This window comes from Linepithema humile, chromosome 3, assembly GCF_040581485.1.
Source record: "Linepithema humile isolate Giens D197 chromosome 3, Lhum_UNIL_v1.0, whole genome shotgun sequence".
NCBI lineage: Eukaryota > Metazoa > Arthropoda > Insecta > Hymenoptera > Formicidae > Linepithema > Linepithema humile.
The window spans coordinates 5,741,088-5,763,222 of record NC_090130.1 but is presented as its reverse complement, the minus strand read 5'-3'; the positions used below and the strand labels follow the sequence as shown (position 1 = coordinate 5,763,222).

Below are 22,135 nucleotides of genomic sequence, written 5' to 3'. Positions count from 1 at the left end.
AAAGCCATAATTTATCTCGGTTGTGTTTATTATCGTCTAATCGAGAGTAAATACTATGAACATTTAATTGACTTTTCAAACTCTCTCTCTCTCTCTCCTTCTACTCTCGTTTTTCTTTTTCTTCATTTCTGATCGTGCAACTTGACTACCAGTAGAAGTTGCCGCGATAATGAATTCTTTTATATAGAGTACATCTTCCGCCATTTGAGTAGCCGGATTCAACGAAACTCTTTTACGAAGTATTTAGACGGATCCACGAACACTTGAGCGACATCTGCCGCGATATCCGCCGCGAAGCAGTTACATTATTTCAAGAGCGATTAGTCAAGAATACTCTCTCTCTCTCTTTCTCTCGAGGACGCAGACCGCGCTTTATCAGCTCTTGAAATAAATATTATTGCCAGCCATCCGTTATCACGAGGAAAAAAAGTGTCTGTTTACTTCCAATGTCGCTATAAATAATGAAGAGATTTTTAAAGCAAATTGTCTCGCGATCATTCACCTTCGAGCTAATAATTTATTTTCGTTCCCACGCGAATGTCGAAACAGCTGTGAATGTCGTCTCACGCCTTAATTGTATTATCGTTATATAAGGATTGGAGAAAACAAAGGTACACTCGCGCAACAACGACAAACTTCAGTCCGTAAAATATGCAGAAGCGTGCGACAACGAAACGGGCTTAAATATCTGACATTTCCCGTTACGGAAAACCATTCAACTTGCCTAATGTACTACAGTGCATTACAAATGCAAAATATACGTCCACGGGGTGAATAAACACCGGAATTAATTTCGCGGCATCGAACAGGTATCGATAACGCGGTATATAATATGGGCGCGCATCGCATTCGTACGCTCCGTTTCTCTCTGCATGCAAAGGGCGGCATGGTGACTGCGCACCGCGAGTGACGTTACAGTCGGGTCACGGCATTTCCATGTCCGACGGTGATTGCGGGCGAACGGGGGAAACCATTCCCGGCGGTGATCACCGTAAAAAGCTCTCCGATCGGCATTCGAGATGTCGGTCTCAGATTGCTAATTTCAAATGCACGGATTATTGCCCAAGTCGCTCGCAGACAGAACGGGTATAACTGGTAACACTTGATAAAGCACTTTTTTCGCGCGAAAATCGGAACGTTTGCGATGCCATCCGCGAACTGGTTGGCAGTAATAAGACGAGTGTCGTTATGTCGCGAGCTGGCTAGTTAGCGTTTAGAATGCAAGTGTCATTTGTTTGAGCGGTCTCATTTAATATATCGAGGCGCGCAGCCGTTTTAATAGCAGTCGGCGCGTTTTTCGTAATACACGCGATAATAACGTAAGATATGTCACTTTGAATTAGGTGCGATTACGCGGTTACCGAGGCGCATAATGCGAGCGCGCGCGCGCGCTGCTTGTTACCGCGAAAGTTGCGCTGATGTTAACAATCGCGCGCCAGACGGGATTTCAAGCTGATAAATTATTTTGTTGAGCGCGCGAGCCGACCTTTCGGTCGGATGCAGCGTGTGGCACAACGCGCGGATGACCGCGAGCAATCGCGTACGCCGTGTTTCTTTCTTTCGTCGCAATCGTGCGCAGCGTTGCGAATACGCGTGAGCACTTTTTTACGCGTTACAGTACGGCACGCGCACCAGAATGTCGCAAAGTAGACGTAATGTCCAGTTTAACCGCTTTTATTTATTATTAAGAACGGGCACGTCGAGTCAATTAACTCGTCCGAGGAAAAACGAGCTCCCGTTGCACGTCGGCCGTTTTAACTCCGGCTCATACGCTCGCTACCAGCAGCACAAATTGCGCGCAAAAGTCGATATGTATCCGCGACCCGGGCTGAGCGCCGTGCGCGAATAAATAATGGAGTTAACGAGCGTCGAGCGTCGCCGACTCGGCCGACTTTCTTTCCGCCGTTCGATCGTGCGCGGTCACCGGCTCGCTCGAAGCCGCCTTGGAATCCACGCCGGGAACGTGAGTGAACTCGGAGAAAGGATCGAGCGATCGATCGCCGATTTCAATACGCCCGATGGATCGCCGACGGCGAGTCGATTGCGCGGGAAGATAAATTGAAAAGCGCGGATTTAATTTGCGCAAATCTTTCATAAATTTAATACTGTGCGAGAAAGGGATTGCAGCAACGTGTTTCGAGGTGCGAAAAGTGGCGATGTAATGATACTGAGAACTTGTCATGCGTCTGATTTCTCATGCAAAAGAAGTTTAATAGCGCGTAATAAAATCAAGTATCGCGGAGGAGAGATGCGTCAAACAGGACTCGCCGTCGTGAAACGCGCATCAGCGACAGTGAAGTGTGCATCGGGGCGGAGTATCCCCGAGGGCGCAAAAAAGTCTCGGCTCCGGGGCGACCGCGCGGGCGTGCGAGAAGTATGTAGGTACAGCGAAGGCGGTTTCGCTCGCGCCATGCTCCAACGACGAAGATACGTCGGAATTTTAATATTCCTCGGCGGTGAGAAAGGGGCCGGGTGTAATCCCCTTGACAAACGGCTGCCTCCTCCGTGATGCCTCTTGACAAACAGGGGCCATCGGTTTCGCGCGCGGAGCTACGTATAGACGAGGACGGCGACGTCGACGAAGAGAGAAGCGAGCCCTCGCGCGGCTCGAACGAATCGTCTCGCTATGCCGCGCGCGAAGAGCGTGGGCACTGGGAAGAAGGCCTCCCAGGAAAGAAAGAGAGAAGTGCCGCTGGATCGACTCCAAGAAGTTTTGCCGCGCTTTGTCGACAAAACAAATTGCTCGGTCTCGTCGCGCGGAACGGACGTCGCTTTCGTTCCCTCGTTTTCGCCATAATTGCGGTGGCCCGCGCGTCGCGGCCGGCTCGCAACGGGGGTGCGACCGACCGGTCCGACTTACTCCTTTTCGCCGCTGTCGCGGAAAAATATGGGGACGACTCAGCGCAATGGCCTCGCACTCTCGCCGCGGCGAGAAATGTGAATGACGGTGCGAGGATTCGACTACAAAACCGTGCTGTAACCGTGCTATTCATGACGAGAGAGCTTCTCGTATCGCGCGGGCATTATAGTACCCGACTTTGAACCGCCAGTATTTACAGCGCGCCATTAATATGGGTCGCCGGATAGTCGCCGACGACGACGACGACGGCTACGTTCCAAGATTCCGACTCGCGCTGCTGCTATTTTCAACCCGCTGCGTCGCAACACGTCGGCTGTATCCACTCGGGAGAAAAATTGGGCGTTCATCTAGCGACATTCGCGGCCCCGTAAACAGCGCACATTTAGCACAAAATGCGGCGACAAATTTTATTCTTGCGGAATGAAAAAAGTTTAATTGTCCTCGAAATTGTGTTTAACTGATAATTTTATTCATTAAATAACTCATCTGTTGTTTTTCGAATTATTATCATTCTGTGCGAAGGCTTGATTCGCGAAATCAATAAATACTGTGCGACAAGTGAGTGTTATTTGTATCACGGTAAATACCGAAGGAACAAGCCGATGAAAGCGGCACGCAGCAGAGAAATAGACTGCGTTCTTGCGGAAGGAGTAGATTAATCTTCCGAGAGCCGAAGTACCGTACAAAGGTTGCGCGCGCTCGCGTGGGATTATTAATCGACACCGCGACCGATTACACGCGGATTGTTTTTTTTCTATCGAAGGGAACTTTCCGGAGATTAGTATCTACATATCGTAAGTCTAGCGCGCACTGTAATAAATACGTTACCGCCGGTGCAGAGGTCAGCGCGAAAGATTGGTCGACGACTAGCTGCGGAATGCGATGCTGCGTCGTCTAATCGAGGGAGGTCGGTGGATGATAAGGGCCTCGGAAAAAGTACAAGAAAAAGAGCGGGTAAGATAGCGCGCGGAAAGGTGCGGAAGGGAAAAAGGAAGGGGGGGGGGAAAGAGAGGGGGTCTTAAGGGAAAAGAATCGCGACGGACAATTAATTTCGAAGCGTCGCGACGAGGAAACGAGCCAGGGCGCGCCTCGGCGAGGATCTGCATGCAAGAACAATTAGCTACACCTCCTCGTGGCTCACCTCCGCGATAAATCAGCGAACCGCATTACCGCAACGGCCAGCGCGCACAATGCCTGTAATTCTCGCCCACTCTGGGAGCAAGGAGAGATGTAAGGAAGGAGAGAGGAGAAGAGGAGGACGCGGTTCCCCCTTGGGTTCCGTGGTCCCTGATCATCATTCGCGAAGACACGGCCGAGAACGAGGTAACGAGAATGTACACTTTGCCCGCCCGAGATTCGTCAACGCCTTCTACTCCTCGCCGGCGACAAGAGATAAATGAGGACCTCGCGGGATCGCCCGGTCGTTGTGCCGAGACGCCTCACGACGATTCGGAGTAAGCTGCGTAAGCGTGAAACGAAGGGCCTAATAAAAAAAATCACGGTATGAAAGGACATTTGCGGCGGTCCGAAATGATGTGGTTTCGCAGGTTTCTTGTTCTTTATTGCGGCGCGAAATAACGAGCGTTAATCTTTCCCGAGCAGCCCCGAAGCGTGACATTGCTATAATTTTCCGGCGGAATTATGGTCTTGATGGACATTTATAGTCTTTAGTAATAGTAAAGACCAAGTATCCGAGATGTACCCGTGTGCGTTTAATTTCAAAATTATTTTACGAGTTTGTTTACGAGTACACAACGTCGAAAGAACGTTTTCTGTAATAGCACTTTATTTTGAATCCGATTGCTGATTTTTCAGGTCGGAGCGAAGAACGCTCGACAAAAGTAACTAAATCACTCCAACGCTGACGCGCACGGTTGTCATACGTTTCTTTTTTTTTTTTTTTTTTTGAAACCGGAATTTTTGTCGCCGCGTAAATCAGAGCGTGCATTACCGGCGAAACGCCCGCGTCATAGTTCTCCATTATCCGATCGTTATCCGCGCGTCCGCCTTCCGCGGCAGAAAATATGCGGTCCCGGCTTTAATAGGTCGACGTCTCGATCGCTCGAGGTTGCGGCGTGGAACAATGGATGCTCGTAAATGCGGGGTATTCGCGGGACTTGGACGGGACGATAAAGCCGCCGTTGAACGATAGAGAACTCGTCGGGACGTTCGGGGAAGAAGAGCTGTCGAGCTTGTGTGGCAGGACGAGGAAGGAAGCACCGGTTATCGTGTATCGGTACATCGAGCATCCGCGCTTACGGCTGATCGAGCGGAAACCTTTACTGCCACCCCGCCTTCGTAAATCGTCGCGGCGCTTACCGATTTTATTTACCGCCGCGCGCACAGCACGGCGGCCGCCGAGGGATCCTTCAGGGGTGGCCGGATAGAGCACATCGGCGGAATGCGCGCACTGGCGCGGCGACGGCGGGATTTATCGTCGCGTGGATATATAATGCCGGCGCGCGCGGGGGAATCAGGGCGGAACAATGGCCGGGATAATGGGCGCGAGCAGTTTTCGTGGGAATGAAATCGCCGCGCGCTTCTCGCTGTCTCTTCTTTTTCCTCTTTTTTTTTTCTCTCTCTTTCTGTCGCGCGCGTTTTCTCTTTCCGCGAAAAGCGCCGGATTTTCGATGACGATGGCGGGAGGTCGGCAACCGCGTTGTGTGTCGAGCGTTTTACTCGTCGCGCCGCAAAAAGTTTAATGACGGCCGCGTGATTGTACTTGGAGCGCTCGCAATTTCACGGTGAAGCGATTTGGCGAGGTGAGAAGAGAGTCCGAAGTACCCGATAATGTATCGTTAAGTGGTCAATGATGTCGGACATATACATGGCGTCGGAGTATGTGTTAATGCAGCGCCCGGTATGTCTGGTTTTGCGGTAAGCGATTTTTTGCCATTCCGTTTATTGCATTAATGTCATTACGGCATCATACGTAATTAGTTCCTTGTGAATTCACGCTCGACAGCGTGTTAAGCACTTAATTGCATTTGCGAGATACGAAACGTATTCTCGCCGAGGACCGCGCTGCAAATTTACCAGCAAGAATGTCGCTCCTCGGGAAGTTCCTCGTCGAGGTAATGTCCTCTATTTGATAAGAAACTCTCCGTTCTCGAGTTAATTTCGAAAAAAAAATCGCGGTACAAGTTGTACGCGGGAGATTAAAGCAGCTTGTCGTGCGCGATAACGTGTTTGTTATCGAAGAAATAGGGACTACGCTAATTATGCGCAAAATTATGTCGTCTTACAATTAGATTCACGGTAATGCGTATGCGGTAATATTAATTCAACACATTCTGGTCGGGTATTTCATGCTAATTGAACTCACAACGCAGGTGACAAAAGATAACGTGTCAAACGAGTGCCGGCGGGTCGGTAATACCGGAAGTCGGCGAACGCTGATATCGATTGCTCCTAACAAGTGTGATCCGTATTATCGTGATCAATCAATGTTTTATAAATGTATCGCGGTAGAGGGCCCGGCGCAGACAATGAGCGGTTTTCGACGATAGCGAGATTCCATCAGCGATCCATCAAGGAGATAAAGGGCCCATCGATTCGCCCCGCGGCGGAGAACGGGTTAAGTTTTATCCGCGGTAAGAAGCGGCGGACTAGATTCACTTGATCAATCATTCCGACAGTTGAAGGATGGATCGACTCGCCGATGTTTGCGGGAAATATCTGGTTTAAATTCCGCTCATTACACAGCGGTGCTGTGCTCCTGGTTTCTCAAGAGGATGCAGGAGAGCGCGCCGCTCCTTCAGGAAGTAATTTCTTCGAGTCGGTCGTTTTCGAGGACGGCTGTGCGAGGGTGGCAATTTTTGCGAGTCACCGGGGAATGGAGAAAAAGCTCGTACTTCACGCGAGAATGAGAGGAAGAGAGAGAGAGAGAGAGAGAGAATACGGCGAACGTCCGCGAAACGAGAGCGACAGGCCGCGGGGGCGGTCGGCCGCATTAAAACTCGTCCCAGCGATATGTGTGAAGTCCCTCTTCTCTCGCGAACAGGCCCGAGAGGCAACAATTGGAGCGTAATTATGAGCCGAGGCCTCGGACGGCTGACTCATATTCAACGGTCGCAGCTCTCCGCGGCCTCTCTTCGCTCTTTTCCTCGCGTTTCTCCTTCTTTGTCGTGGCACGATTCCACGAACGTTAGAAAAAGTATCTCGCTTCGGGCGCTTATCCGTGCGAGTTTGTGGTTTCTGACCACATGTCGAGATAGTGAGGTACTTAGGCGTTCGCAGGCCTCAGGCTTCGTCGGCGCGCTTGCACGGGGGTCCGCTCGAAAATTTCGATAATAGCCGAGCGTCAAGAGCGATTTCGTCGGTATGAGTCGGTTGTAAATGTAAACGATGGGTTGAGGCCTGTTATTATGTTATTTTCAAGATGTTCGCGAAGAAACTAAACAGATGTTATTTGCTCTTTCTTTAACATTATTAATATTAGCGAAAATGTGAGAAGATTGTGTGATGTTAGACTGTTGGAATGTAAAGAGTCATCACATTCGAAGGATCACGTTTGGATATATATTACGTTTGGAGGAAGATATAGTGGCGTTTTCCCCAAGCTAGCGTGTAGCCATCAAACTATCTGCGTCTCGCGTTTGTTATCGTGGCCGGTGCGACGCAGGAAACTTTAAAAAAGATATAAAATAGAGCCGCGCGGTGGGGAAACTTATGGTTCCGAATAATTTTTCGTCGCGAAAGCGGCTGGATAACCCAGCTCCTTCTCCAGAGCGGTCATAAAACTGCCGGACTTTGTACGTCCCTGGGCAGAGATATGCCAACGCCTCCCCAACGGAGGCTACGGAGCGTAACGCGGCCCATTCATCCCACACCTCGTCGCCGGTGTCCGGGTTCCGGAGCAGGCCGGCGACCTGGCTGCGGCAACGTACACGCCAGGAAGTGACGGCTGCGGCGGCGACTGCGAGCGTTCTACAGTGTATTCGAGAAATTGCATATTTTTTCTTAAGAAACAGCAAAGGCTGAATTAAGAATCGCACATTACTTTCAAAGTTGTAGAATCCTGAATTATAAAATTCAGAATTTTAGCGAGAATTAAATTTGCGAATAGATATAAAAAAAATTGTATTTTATATTAAGGTATTTTTTATTCTAATAATATTCAGTGTTGAGAACTCTGAATTACAAAATAATAACCAAGCAATTTTTTTGCAGGGAGGAGTCGGACGAGAGTGCGTGACTTCCAGAGCACCGTGTGGGTAAGTGTGTACACATGTATTTTCTCGCGTGGCGCTCAGAGGCGCCGGCGATACTCGTCTGTGGACTTATCGCACTTCCTCGATCCGTGTAAACGCGGCTCGCGCAACGTGAAATGGGTATCCACCGCCGTGCCGCGACGGACCCACGTTTATGGCACGCACGGGATCGTCGAACCTCGTGCCGATTGTAAATTACGTGGCGGACGATCGATATCCAGCTGTGGGTAGATCAATTCGGGCTTTATAAAAGATCGATCGTACGCGGAACTATAATAAGTAAGTACGAGAGTGGATGATGAGGCTACGTGTGGGTAGGCCGTGCCGCGTGCGAGAAAAATTGCGGTCGAGCGTAATCGATCCTCATGCACGATACTCTTTAATAGAAAATTGTGATGTAGTAATAACAGGATCGCTATCGCGAGTCTTGCGCAAGACGAAACTCTATCTGTGAGTTCCTCGCGTAGAAGGCGCGCGTGATATAGGTGTAGATAAATAATTGTACATTGTGTTCAGAGCGTGTGTATTCCGTGAACTCCGTTTTACGAGCTGTCTCTTGTTACGAACAAATGCCGTATACTCGAAAGAGACGACTGATTGTTTGAGGAAGAATTCCTAGACGGAGAGATGGAAGATTTGCGTAATGCATTATTTATAAAGCGCATTATTGTTCTCCAAACGAGATCGAATCTCACGCCCAATTATTATCACGAGGAACAAGTATCGATTATTTCACGGGTACGGGCGTGCGGTGCGATATTGAAAGGCGCTTCTTTAACGAAGACGTATATGCCTATTCAATCTTAATGCCGGGAGCATTAGGCCAGATTTTCTCGCCCGATACAGGAAGTAACTAAATCAAAAAGAGAAGACTCTCGGGCCAAGTAATTTACCGCTGTCGGCTGCCGTTTTTTCCTCGGTTTCCTCGTCAGCCTCCCCGAACAATTAGACCCTTTATGAGATGTGAGGGGCACCGGGACTACACCGCAAAGAAAGCACGCCTCTTTCGCATCTTGTACGGTTGGCGATAATGGGGTGGTGAGAAAGTTTTAGAGTGACGCTCGCCACGTGTTCCGTACGTACGAAGAAATCGTTGGATAAGACGCGGGTGGAGCGACGGAAGCTGCGGAAGGATGAAACGTGTACCGCGTAGATAGAAGGAAGAGAAATGACGACGTTGACGCCGGTCATAAAGTGCCCCTTTTTTTTCGGAAAATCCATTAGAAACAACAGTGCCGCGCCGCAACATTATTAATATCTACCAACAGAAAGTCTATTATATTCCGGGGAGATTTAAGCGCACTTTTAACCTCGCCGCCGTAGGTATTTATGATTTGTTATTCGCTTCGTACTCGGCCAGCGGTCCATCGCGTATCCGTTTCGGCTTGAGGCGCGCGTTGAGGCGGCACCGAAGATTTGTAGTGCGTAAATCAAGCGCGCGGCGGGACGGCGCAGCCGGCTTTATCTGTTTAATCTGTGATTTCGGTCGCGCGTATCAATTTACACGATCGAGCTCGGTCTCTCGATATTTTCTAAGTGCTTGCTAACAACGGCAAGGCCGGAGCCGCGCCGTTTCAAAGAACCACTGTGTGCCTCGGGACAAGTATATATTTGCACGATGTTGGAAATGTACCGAGAGAGCGACGCGGGAGAGCGTATCCTGAAAATCCGTTTCTCCGCAAACGTAGACGAAGGTTGTCTCTGTCCGCCCTCCCCTCGTCCCGTCCCCGAGGCGTCTATTCCACCTTTAACACCACTCGGGTTTCAGGGAAAACGTATATGCCCGGTTTGCGTTTCCACGGCGACGTTTCGGCGGGAGGAGCGCGCGACGGGAGGGACGGGGCTCTCGGGGGGGTTTAGAGGTAGGTACCAGCAGGCTGTTCGCCACCGCGAGCGGCGAGGTTTCTCGATTAATGGACTACGCGTGTTAGACGCTTGTAGTGGACGCGTGTAGACACGATGCGGGTACACACCACCGTCCGACCGTCGGATAGACACTATAAATTGGTAACCAGTTCGTGGAGACTGTTCGCGACGCGGCGCATCGCGGCGCGGCGTCCGGAACGACGGAGGGAACTTGGATATTCGCGTACGTATCGTCGCCGACGTATCGTTCGGTCGACAATTTCTTGTGCGCGCTAGGGTCCGTGCACCAGGTGCGCGCTCCCGTTATTATCGCGTGGATATAGGTAGGGTGCATAGGCGATTAGAAGACAATGGACTGCTCGCGACCTCTCGGCGCTCGTCGTCGCGACCAGAACCAGACGCGCGGCGCGCTCTCGCGAAAATATTATATTACGATGACATGCACGGGGAAGGGGGGCCCGCTATTTCCATTCTCCGGCCGCTTCGATCGATCGATTCTCCTCCCGATGCTGTCGTTCGCTCCGCAAAAGCGCCGCAATTTATTTCCTTTATGTCGCCGCTCGACGCGAAGGCTCCGTGTAGGTATTTGATTGTACGCTGCGGTCGGTTATTGTAGAAATATTTCTGGAAATTACACATTTTTTTACGTCGTCTAGGCAACGATTATATATATATATTTTTTTTTATTGTGATTGCGCAAATAATATTGTACGGAAATTTGCTTGATAACTTGGGGCAATTAATTTATTTTTGCGTTCTGAGAATGGAAAAGAAAATGGAACAATTTATTTTTTTCATCTGGATAAGTAAATTAAGCACAGAAAATTTACTTTTACAACAAAACGAAATCAAGTTTTATACATTTTTCGCTTCAGTTCCTGATTTTTCATAGTGCTGGCAAACTGTCATATTTACGAGAAAAATACGGGAAAAGACAAAGTTGTAAAAACTTTCTTTAATATTTTAGCGCAAGTTTCGACGTCAGCCGGATAGTTTTCTCAAGACTGAAGCGCAGTCGGACATTCCGTAGAAAATTAGCCGTTTCAGCGCACCCCTAATCTCTCGATTGCGGAAGGAGCGAAAAGAGCTAATCGACCGCCCGAGTGGATTATAAATTTCAGCAGGCGGAGGCGCTGCGTTGCGTTGCGCCGACGGGGCGAAGTAGGAAAATGCGCCTGGCATCTTGCCGAGAGGCAGCTTCGGTTCCCGGACCGGGCATCCCCTCTAATTATTAACCGCCTTATCTGGCGGAGGAGGGGGCAATAGAGAAGACCGGCGCGACTTCTCGCACGACGGGTATTCCCTCCCGCGTAATTAAAAGTAACGACTCACGATGGGACACTCCGCGCGCGTGATCGTCTCTGAAAAACAAGCCGGCGTTCCGTATACGCGAGACTCCGCTCCGCGTTTGCCAGCCACCGATCGACCGGCAGTCCCGGCCGGCAATCCCTCCCGCAAACTGGTTTAGGACGTAATTGGACGCGACTCCGACCCAACGTTAAAGCCCGAGCAACGCGGACGGCGATGAGCGTCCGTCGGTCGGCTGCGCCACCGCGACCGCGAGCGGGAAAGTCTGGTGTCGCCGCTAAATTTATTTCGCCGACCCTTTAAGCCGGGTATCCGGCCGGCGTACGGTAGGAACGTGCGATAACTCTGCGCATTTAACGGCTCCACGAGCCGATCTCGGAATTTCGGTAATTCGGTCGGCGAACTACGGGCGCTTCGACGTGGTCCGATAAGCCCGCATTTTTACACGGAGAATATTTCGACGATAAAATTTGCGCGCGAACATAATAGTTAATGTAAAATTAACGCGCGCGGGCTCGCTGGTACCGCGACATTTTCTGTAGAGCGTGAAAAGTATCATGCAGCACGAATGGGCTGGAAAGGCAATTCCACTTACGTGTTCGATCACACTCGCGGAAACAGATGTTGGCTCATAATTGTGATCGAAAAAAGCATGTTACCGTTACGCACGTCTCGGAATAGGCATAGTGTGTTTCCGTTCGATTGCTCTGCTAATTGTTGGGGAGCCGGCAATGTTAGTGTTTACCTTAAAGCGGATAGATCCAATTACGCTCGCTCACCCTCTCTCGTAGCTTCCGTCCGCCGTGATATCGCGCTCTCACGCCGCAGACGAGCGGCGCACGGTATCTCGTACCACCGCATCAATCTCCCACTAGGTTTTTTACACTTTTCGTTCGGGCCATAGTTTCAGAGGGGATTCCAACAACTGGACGCTGCAGGAAGCCGTGCACCGACGGCGGCGGTGGCGGCGGCGCCTCTCGTCTGGTTTCCACCGAAAGCTTCGACGGAGCAACAAACCCACGTAAAACTTTCTCTCTCTCCGAGTACCACTTTGGTTCGGCCGGTTGGTCGAGGGCGAAAAGGTCGAAGCCTGCCTCCGTGCTGCCTCTTTCTCCAAACCCTCCTCCCGCCCTCATTCTCTACCTTCATCTTTCCCTTTTGGTGGGGTTAGTGCGGGAGCCGCGTAATGAGCTTTCCAGGCCGGTTGTAACGAGCAAAAACTTATCGTCACTCTCCCTTCTGATTTACTCGACCTGCCACGTCGTTAGTTGTACTGTCCCCTCCTCTCTCCCTTCGCATAGCGTCCGAACCTAAAAAAAGGGCCCGGTGCTCTCGCTGCATCGCTACGAGCGTTATTTTTTTCGAAAGAACCGCAACTTTGCTGTCTGGTTTCTCCGGCGAGATTGCTACGATGCTAGCTGGAAATTATAGTTTGCGCCGGTTTATAAGTGCGTTAACTATCTACGGTTTATCATTTGTGTTAAATGTTACATGTATTTTGAAACGAGGTCGTTATAATAAATTTAACTTGGATAGACAGTGAAATGATACTAGGTCGTTTTGGATGTAATTTCATCGTAAAAGAGAATCGCATTTCGCTTACTAAATTTCGGGATTATTAATGTTTAAATCATATTTAAATTTAAGAAATGACTATTATATATAGCAAGGTATTAGACTTGATCTCTTGTAATAATAATAAAGTTATCAAAAAGTTATATATTATTACGTGTCCGTAATATAACTTGTAATTTTGCATAAAGTAAAAAAATAAAAAATCTAATCTTTATTTTATAGCAGATATCAATCTGCTTACTGTCACGATATATACGTATCTCTTACTTAATTTGGAGAAACTTTTATAAAGCTATTTCTAAAGATACGACTTTATTAACGGCTGAGAGCTGCTGCTCAAATTACAATTTCAATTCTTTTATAGCTGAGTTAACCTTTAGATAACCTCGGAAACGGATCGATAGAGAATGTCTGCGATAACACGATAATTTTGATACATGAAATATATTTATTAGTACAAAAAGTGGAGAATGGGTTGAAAATAAAAAAAAGCGATAAGTTGTCAGCTAATTATCGGGTAATATAAAGATTTATTGAAAATGCCTCTCAACAAGTATCCGGTATCTTGAAACCTGACATTAGAAACTTTATTATCGTATGCGTAATTACAAAAAACTTTTTCGAAAAAAACCGATTACTGTGCAATTACTTTTTCTTGAAAATTCTTAACATTTTTACGTCGTTACATGTGGGGACGACTTTGAATGAAAGTGCGACCGATAAAATGCAGATTGTCGGCGAGATACATTGAGAGCTGACACTTGATAGATCGCTCGGCGATCAGTGTCGGATTAAATAAGATGAGAAAGCATATTTGCGCCATAATAGTAACGGTTTCGCAATCCTCTATGGCGAATAGGCTCCGGTCGCTTCCTGGAAAAGCTAGGAATTTGATTAGACGCTCGGGGCGTTAATCGATAGCCTTAATTATAACCGTGCCGATTGCTCGCTAACGAAAGAAATCGATAATGCGTCGGCACTCGGACGGCTAATGCCAGGCCATTGCCCGGCTTGTCGGCTACGATGTCGCGATTCATGCGTTGTTTAAGCCGTTTGTCTTAATGAACGTTATTTGATCCCTCGTGTCGTCGGCGCCGCAGGAACTCGTAACGCAATAAAGCAAAAAGCTAATGGCGCTCGTTATCGCATTGTTAGGTGATAAAGATCGGCGGAACGGCGACGCTCTCGCTTTCATTCGTCGGAGATATATTTCTAGCGCTTGACATGTGTCGCTCTTGTCGGCGTTTTTCGTTATTGCGCGAATCGAGCGCAATCTGTTGCGTTCGATTCGTCATCCTCGCCGGAGTGCATTGCTATAAATTACTCCCACCGCGTCGCCCCCGTTTCTCGGATGTCGAATTGCTATGCCATCTTAGCGTACGGAACAAGCACTATTTCACGCGATAACGCTTGAGCCGTTTGAATGAAAGAACTCGAGCCTTATCAGCCGCCTGTACTCCATTAAGTCTGCGCTATTCATTTTCGAGACTGGCATTTCTCATCAGCGCCCAGACATTTGTGGATCGTTAGCCTTTATGTCGTTGTTCTACTTTCTTCTGCATAGCCGGCCTACTTGCTACCGTAAAAGCACTATTATGCGGTCGTGACTGCGATATCGGATCACTTCTTGCTCGTTCTCGCGCTATCTGACACTCGCAAAATTGTATTCCCTTTTGTAAACATCGTTTTTGTCGTTTTTGTCATCTGAGTAAATGAATGTGAAACTAAGCTACTGTGAAATTCGTAGTATCTTGATACCTCGCCTGTTTCTAACAATTACGATTCAAAAATTGATATTGATATTGTACATAAAAATTTGTGTAGTAAATAGTTTTATATCATTAATTAATTCTGCAATTAATTTCTTATTCATTATTTGAGGTTTATACATTATAAATTTGGCACATTGTTTATGAGTACAAAATTTTGAATTTTGAATATTTGGAAAAGCAAACTGCATGCATCACACAAATGCATGTTTAATGTAAATTAAATATCTATTCAAATGCAGTCACGCCGTCCCTCTGGAGGGTCATAACGATTATCTTATAATTCTCGCCGCATTAGAACAGGCTCTAACACTCAAACAATCCAAATCTTCCGGTTTTGCGAGGGCAGTGAGTTCAGAACTAATTGACCGTAGCAGAGAACTCATTAAAAGTGCGCTCCGGAACTCGAGACGCCGGTGGTTCGTAACGAGCGTTGTAATTCGAGCTGGATCCTTCCGCAGCACGTAAGCGACAGCCCCGTGTTACCGTCTCAACAGCTGCGCCGGTCCCGATTTTTGTTTACAGATCGCGTCCTATTTTTGACCCGTTGAACAATAAGAGCGATGTCCGGGAAATATCATGATTGAATATCCAGGTTAAAAAATTATGACGGCTATATATAACGCTCTGAAATACAGCATCTGTCTTATTCACAGTCAAATTTTGAATGTTATCGCTTTAAAAGCCTGTTTAAACAAGTGATGTACGAGATCATCCTCGAATTAAATTCAATTTACCCAACGACAGACGAATCAATTAAATAATTAGTCAAGTATATAACTGACTTATCGAACTCACATCTGGAGGAAGTTTCATTGGTGTAGCAGGATGTATTTCGTTATACCAAGCGGCAGCTTTCGGCAGCGGAAGAGGAGAGGGAAATAATCGGCTTATCCGAGCGACTTCGTTAGATTGACAAAAGTTTGTTCCTGGCCGAATTCCCATTTCGAGTTTTTCCCCGATAGGATCACGACGGAGCTGACGATGCGGAGATAAGGGAGATTGGAGAAAATATAGGAAATCTGAGAGAGGGGGGTCTCTTCGAGAGGAGAAAGTTACCACGTAGAGGAAAACGTTCCGATAGGCATATCGGACGTGTGCAGCTGTCCCTGCGAAGACGATTTCTATCTACGAGATCTCCGTAACACTATCTCTCTTTGGGTTATACAACTGATGCATAGTTTTCGTGTCAACGTTCAACCACGCAAATGCTTCGTTGTGAAAGGTGATATTAGATAATCAATTATCGGTAGAGGAAAGGCTGAAATGATGGATCATTAATGAAATGAATAGTATCGCTATACAATTATGTTTATTATATATTCATTTATTATATCATACATTCTTATTACGATTTCAAGGTTTACGATGCTTTGTGCGTTAATTTTTAAGATTTCTTACTTGATCAGATTGATACTAATTATATTAAATAACAATATTCTCAAAATATTAACAGTAAAAAGATTTCTCTTATCATCTAATAAAATGTAAAGGTGAAGCAATCCTTGGCTTACAAATCATTGGGTTTCTTTGTGGAATGATTGGTCTGTTCGAGTTAATTCAGATACAAACGCGAAAATAAATCGCACATGAGCGCGAAGTGTAGGAAAACTTTGCAATATTGGAAGTCACAGGTGCTGAACTTTTCTCTATCCGGAAACTATTGTTTTCTCATAACCCGTTCATAACTGCTGGCGCCCCGTATGTTTCTTTAGGATCACACCAAGGAATTCCAAACGCGCCGCCGGCATCGAAACGCTCGCGTTTCATTCGGACTCGACCTAAGACAACAAACAGACAGCTTCCTGCTGTGAAAAGCGTATGATCGTTCTCTGTTGCGCACAACCACGCCAGACCACCACGTTGTGGCGTAACTTTTGTTGTGTCACGTTGTGTCGTCATCATATTACATTACTAATAGTAACGCAATACATTTGATTTGCGTTCAGTGAAAATCGATCTTACTTAAATAACTTTACTCTCTATTTCCCTTCGTTTACATTTTACATACAATATTACAAAAACATTTACTATATCGTCTAAAAAACTGCGGACACATATTTATATATCTATTTCAATGTTGTTACACGTTGCATATTTAATTTTTTTCACGAATTAGAACAGAAAGATAAATTTTTATAACGCATGCTATAGGTTATTCCTCATTATCGCACCTAGTCCTCGACATTTATAATATTTGCCTGGCAAGCTTCTCACGCGTCACGGGAGCGGAAGCTGTCCCCGGAGATAACCGGAAGGAATCGACGTTCGTGTTCTAAACAGAGATTAACGTGCGCACATCGATCAACTTCGCGGACATCGTCTCCGGAGAGGGAGAGGGCCACTTCTCTATTTACGTAAACAGCGGTTTGCCACGGGGATCACGTTTCCACGATCGGGACCACACCCGGCAGCCTGTTAGTATTTGCGCGCGGCGTTAGTTGCCCGCAGGCTACATGTGGGGTACGCACGTGCGTGCCCGCCCCATTCTTCCCGGAGAGTTTCCTGATGTGATAACGTCCGAGATAACGCCGCGGATGCACTCGGAATATTTAAGCGCGCGGGACCGTGCATACAGCTACCTAGCGCCTTCGATCCTCGCTCGCGCGAGCTCCAAGTTCCCCGCTGTAATATACCTCTGCGCATTCATGGAATGCGAACGTTCCTGGAATCGTGAAGGGTGGATTCCTGTATTTTAAACTCGCCTCGTCGCGATTACGCGAAGACTATCCTGCGGTGTTCGATGCTCAAAAGTTGTTCGAAGGCACGAATGTAATTCGAGATTCGATAAAGATTTAGGAAAATTCTTGTTTGCTTGTATGATTGCTTGAATATTTGATCTCTGCTATGTTTGGTTAACTAGTTAATTGAAATTTTCGAATTTTTGCTTTGTGCTTTTGTCTTCCTATAATCGGGCCGACGAATTCCTCTCCCTCTTTAACCGAGACGAGTTCAATCTACAAAACAAATTTTCTATATTAAGACCACCGGATAGGAACAAGTGCACGCAGTTCGTGCGAGATGGACAGGTTTGATTATGCCGGCGCGGAATAGCGACCAATAGCCACCTCCGTGGAAGTAACGATTCTGTTGCGCCACCGTCACGAAGCAGCGAAGAAGAAGTCGAGCTGAAATGACTTCCGGTAACTCCAGATAAAAACTATTTACATGCAAATTTCTGCTTACAGAATTCCAAGAAATTGTAATAACTGCGGCGCGCCTCCGGCCATGTTTGCTCAACCGTAAACTTGCAAATTATATGCAGTATTCATTTATACTCATTTAGCGAATGATTTATTTGCTTTCGCAAAAATGCGAGAATTAATAGCATTATTTACTTATCATTACACTGATTACTGTTTGCGCGAGTTTATGGTGTGCGAACTCATTTTGTTCAATCAATTTGAGATGAGCACAATGCCGGCGCTAATGCGGGCCCGAAATTAATGTTAATAAAAATGCAAATGATAGCGCGCAACGCGAAAAAACGTGCGGATATTAAAAAAATGTTGAGGAAAGATATTGCGCGATAATTGCGCGCGTTACGCCAAACGAGCAAATGACGGTCTGGCGCGAGCAGCGCGAAAGGGAATAAGATACATACAGACGGGGAAATAGGGACATCCTCTCGTCGCCGCGACAATACCGTCGTTCTATTCCGCTCCTCCTTTTTATACCCTCTTTATACCGATGTCCCATTGAATGCAACTTATGGAAGTCCGTTCCGCAAAGTTGCCTCGCGGATTTTCGTGGGGTGGCCCGTAAGCCTCCACGTCGACGACAATGGTTCTCCGTCCCCATTCCGTCCCCCGCTCTCCCGTTCCCGGCCGCAGCAGTTTCTCATTCCCTCCACCTTAGCGACTCCGCTGGACCAGAGGGAAAGGGTCGTGAGAAGGCGATGGGCTGAGGTCGCCACTGAAGCCGGGGGAGACGGGGCACTCATTCCGGCCGCAAGATTTAGAAGCCAATTTTCGCGAGCATTGACCAGACTCCTTTTCCTTCTCATCCCTATCGGCCGCTCTCCTCTTTTTCTCTTTCTCACCGCGTATCCGCTTCCTTCGCTCTGCTTCTCCTTCCTATCTTCCGGCGCACCTGCAAGCCAAGAACTACCGTTGAAAGGAAGCTCAGAAAATACAACCGGCCGTTGACTGACCGTCGAAACGCCTTTGCACGATATGGAGGGAAAAAGAGCGACGAGGAAGGCGGAAAGAGAGAGACGCGAGAGGATGGTCTTCGATTTCGTATTCTCCGACTCGACTGATTTAAAAGTATAACAGTCCGGCTTTGAGGCAGTATCGCGTGGCGATCGATGAGGGGATCGTATCTTGATGCATGTCGCGATATTATCGTTTTGCGTAACATAACGCTGCACATTTCGTCTGCGATTTCGCCGGATCCATCAGATTTTATAGCCGGGAAACGTACTAACATGACCGCTTGTTGCGTGAAATATTCCGGCCGTTATCGGGAAAACGATAACAAATGACCAAAGCAGAGACGCGCAGTTTTAGCTCTCCTGTTTAGCTCTGCTTTCGTGCTTCTGTCATAACTGTCCATCTTCTCCGGTAACCTGTTTAGTTAGTTTACCAAGATATTTTATTAACAAGACAGATATATATTGGCGTCTCCTCCTTCTCTCGCTTCGTAATTAAAAAAATCCTCTTCGCTCAGACGCTCGAAATCGGAATCGGAATCTTTCTCTTAATCCGCAGCGATGGCTCCGCGTAATGATTCGGCTAATAATAATTTCCGAGGGAAACGATATCCACTTCGTGTGTTTTGTTCATTATCTCAAATAGCCCGCAGATACGGATCTTCCTTCGAGATCGCGCAGCCTCGCGCGGCGCGTCGCGCCCGTCTCATCGGCGAATCGAGACAGCGCGGAGTTTCCTTGCGTTTTATCACCGATCATTAACGCTCCCGCTAATATTTTACGCGCGTCGTGTCTGAAAATTCCACGGCGTCTGCTAACGAGGGCTGCTGGAGCGATCAAACGTTATACGGATAACGACGCTCTGGAGCCGGCTGCCGTTGCCCGTCCAAGATGCCAAACGCTCCAAGGATGAAATTAGAGTAGACGACTGTTGTTCACGAATCCACCTCCCTCTTCCCTCTCCCCATCTGTCTCGTCATCATCTCTCGCGAGGATCAGGGGGAGGGGGGGGGGAAGAGGGACCGAGGACGTGGGCACGGCTAGACGAAGACGGAACGGAAGAGAGACGTCGGGAACGTCCTCGGGTGTACGCGCAATTACTCTCCCTCGTCATATCCGACGCCGGTCTTTTCATTACCCTCCTAAATGGCGCATGAAGTGCCCACCTATTCCTCTAACCCTCCCCCCCCCCTCGTCTCTCGGTCGCTGAAGTTGAAATACCGCGGATAGGTGAGGCGGCAGAAGTGCGCTCCATGTGTCCCAGGCTCGCTATAACGCTACTGCCGCAACTCCAATAATTACTGGTGCCCGGAGAACAATGGGCCGTGCTTGTCATAACTGTCATCTACCGCAGTGCCCGCGCGTTATTTAAGACTCTTGAAGCTTATTACCTCTAATGGTCGACGGAGTTACGGGTGCTTCTTTTCACTGTCGACTAACTCGCAGAAACGTGGATACCCGTGCCGACCTCTCGTTGATTGGACAAGCGTCGTTTATTGGAAGTCGCCAGTGTCTTGGAGAGTATCCAAGCGGAGAGTGAAAGCAAGTATATATATATATATGAGGCTAAAGATCGAAGTTGTAAAAGATTACTTTGGCTCAGAGGTTCTCGTTTCACTTTGAACTCTGTTCACTTGAAGATAAACGCTGTACAATAATAGAAGATTAAAAAGAAAAGTTATAATTATTATCGATTGTGTAAGATAATTATTTGCTCACTTATAACAATATGCACGATGGCGTTATCTCTGGGACAGATCCAAAGAAGTCAAACTTTAAGTGGCAATAAAGGAAGCCGTGTTTTACTTGGCGCCAGTGTAAAACGATCTCTCTTTTACGCGTTCTGAGGCAAAATTTAACGTTAAACGGTGTCGCGGGAAAGCATGGATTGTTGCGAGATTGTCATCTTAAATTTTACGCCGCTGTAATGCTCGCGCCGTGTCATTACAGTGTTATAGAGGTCGTCAAAGTCATGTTACGATAGCGTATCTACCGGCACCGTGCTGTTTTTGACGGGTTATCTTTGTGCCGCGCATAAAGGAACGCATTCGAGATTTTTTTCCTTCTGAGAAGAGAGACGGAGGGAGACGTTATGTGACTTTAGTGGTTCTAATTTCATGGTCGCGAGCGTAATGTATCCCGGCGAATGAAATGATTATGGCGCGTGTGGGGAATATTTCCCTATCGTTAATCGTAGGATTATACCAGCTGCGAAAGTACCACTATGTGTGGCCGCAAATGAGATTTACTGCCTAACCGTTATTAACTAATGGGCATGAATAGGGGCTCCTAGAAATTATGCATTCGTGTCATTAATCATTTCCCGCGTATTCATACCGAATTCAGCGGTTCGTTCGCGGAGAGACGTCGCAAAGTATCGGAAAGTTGTACGTGCCGCCGCTATGTCTGCATATTCGTCATTGCTTCTTTTCTTTCGATTCTCTCTTTTCACATCTCTTCGTCGATCCAATTAAAATGCCTTCATTGCGGTTAAACAACTTGCGTCACTTTCAACGAGTCGTCGATATCAAAGTAGAATCCGGTAGAATTCAATGCGGAAATATCTCTTCGATCGAAGATGGCTGATGATCGGCATTCGAGGTTTCCCATCGGGAATTCGAGCGTCACTCGAGCGACCGCCTTCCAAGTATGACGAGTACGTGTGTCATCGCTCGAGTACGGGCATACAGATCTTCTCCTCAGATAGACAGGCAGGCTGCCAGAGCCGGGGACGAGCCGCTGGAGAACTTGAGGAACTCGAACAGATGCTCTGGTCGCTCCGGTAGCCGATGCATGCCTCACGCTCGTCAGATAACTCGGCTAAATTCAAAGCGGACCACGAATCGATAAGCCGCTATCGCTTTCGAGCTTAACCAGAGACCAGCAGGATCAAAGATCGAGCGACTCGTGCAGCCTCTTTCTGCAGCATTCCTGTAGGCCGCTCCGCGGTGTATATTTCACGAGTGTTCCGATAACGGTCCAGACACTCGCTCCGTAGGATATCGCCGGATAAGCGCACGCGGCCGGTTTTAAAAACATTGATAAGTCTCTTTAAAAACTTTGCTTTTTCCGCCTGTCGCGGTAGCGTTTAATCGGCATGGAATGCAATTATTTGTCGTAATTAAATAACTTTATCATATGGCTTTTTTTGAGACTCGGAATATCTCAGCCGGTTTGCGGGAAGCATAACTGAGAGGAGTAACACGATACTCGAATGAAAATTATCGTTATTACGCAAAATACATATATAAAATTGGCAATAAAATCTCAAGTTATTTAATTATTCGACAATGGTTCGTACAAATAAATTCATAAAAAGTTCACCATATTTTATTATTTTTAAGCGAATCGTGCATTACTGGGAATTTAGGATATCTTATTAAAATCCCAA

The 22,135-nt window shown here is 47.5% G+C and overlaps 1 protein-coding gene across 6 annotated transcripts in view; it reads left to right on the top strand.

The window, feature by feature from the left end:
* Positions 1-22,135, top strand: part of LOC136998542 (uncharacterized) — a 236,027-nt gene that overhangs the window by 140,373 nt on the left and 73,519 nt on the right. For all 6 annotated transcript variants that reach the window (XR_010889119.1, XR_010889116.1, XR_010889118.1 and 3 more), the window contains one exon: positions 8,033-8,076. Coding sequence is in view for 1 of the 6 variants with exons in the window: in XM_067351334.1 (XP_067207435.1) it covers positions 8,033-8,057 (25 nt within the window). In the remaining 5 variants the exon portion in view is untranslated. The remainder of the gene's footprint in view (positions 1-8,032; positions 8,077-22,135) is intronic.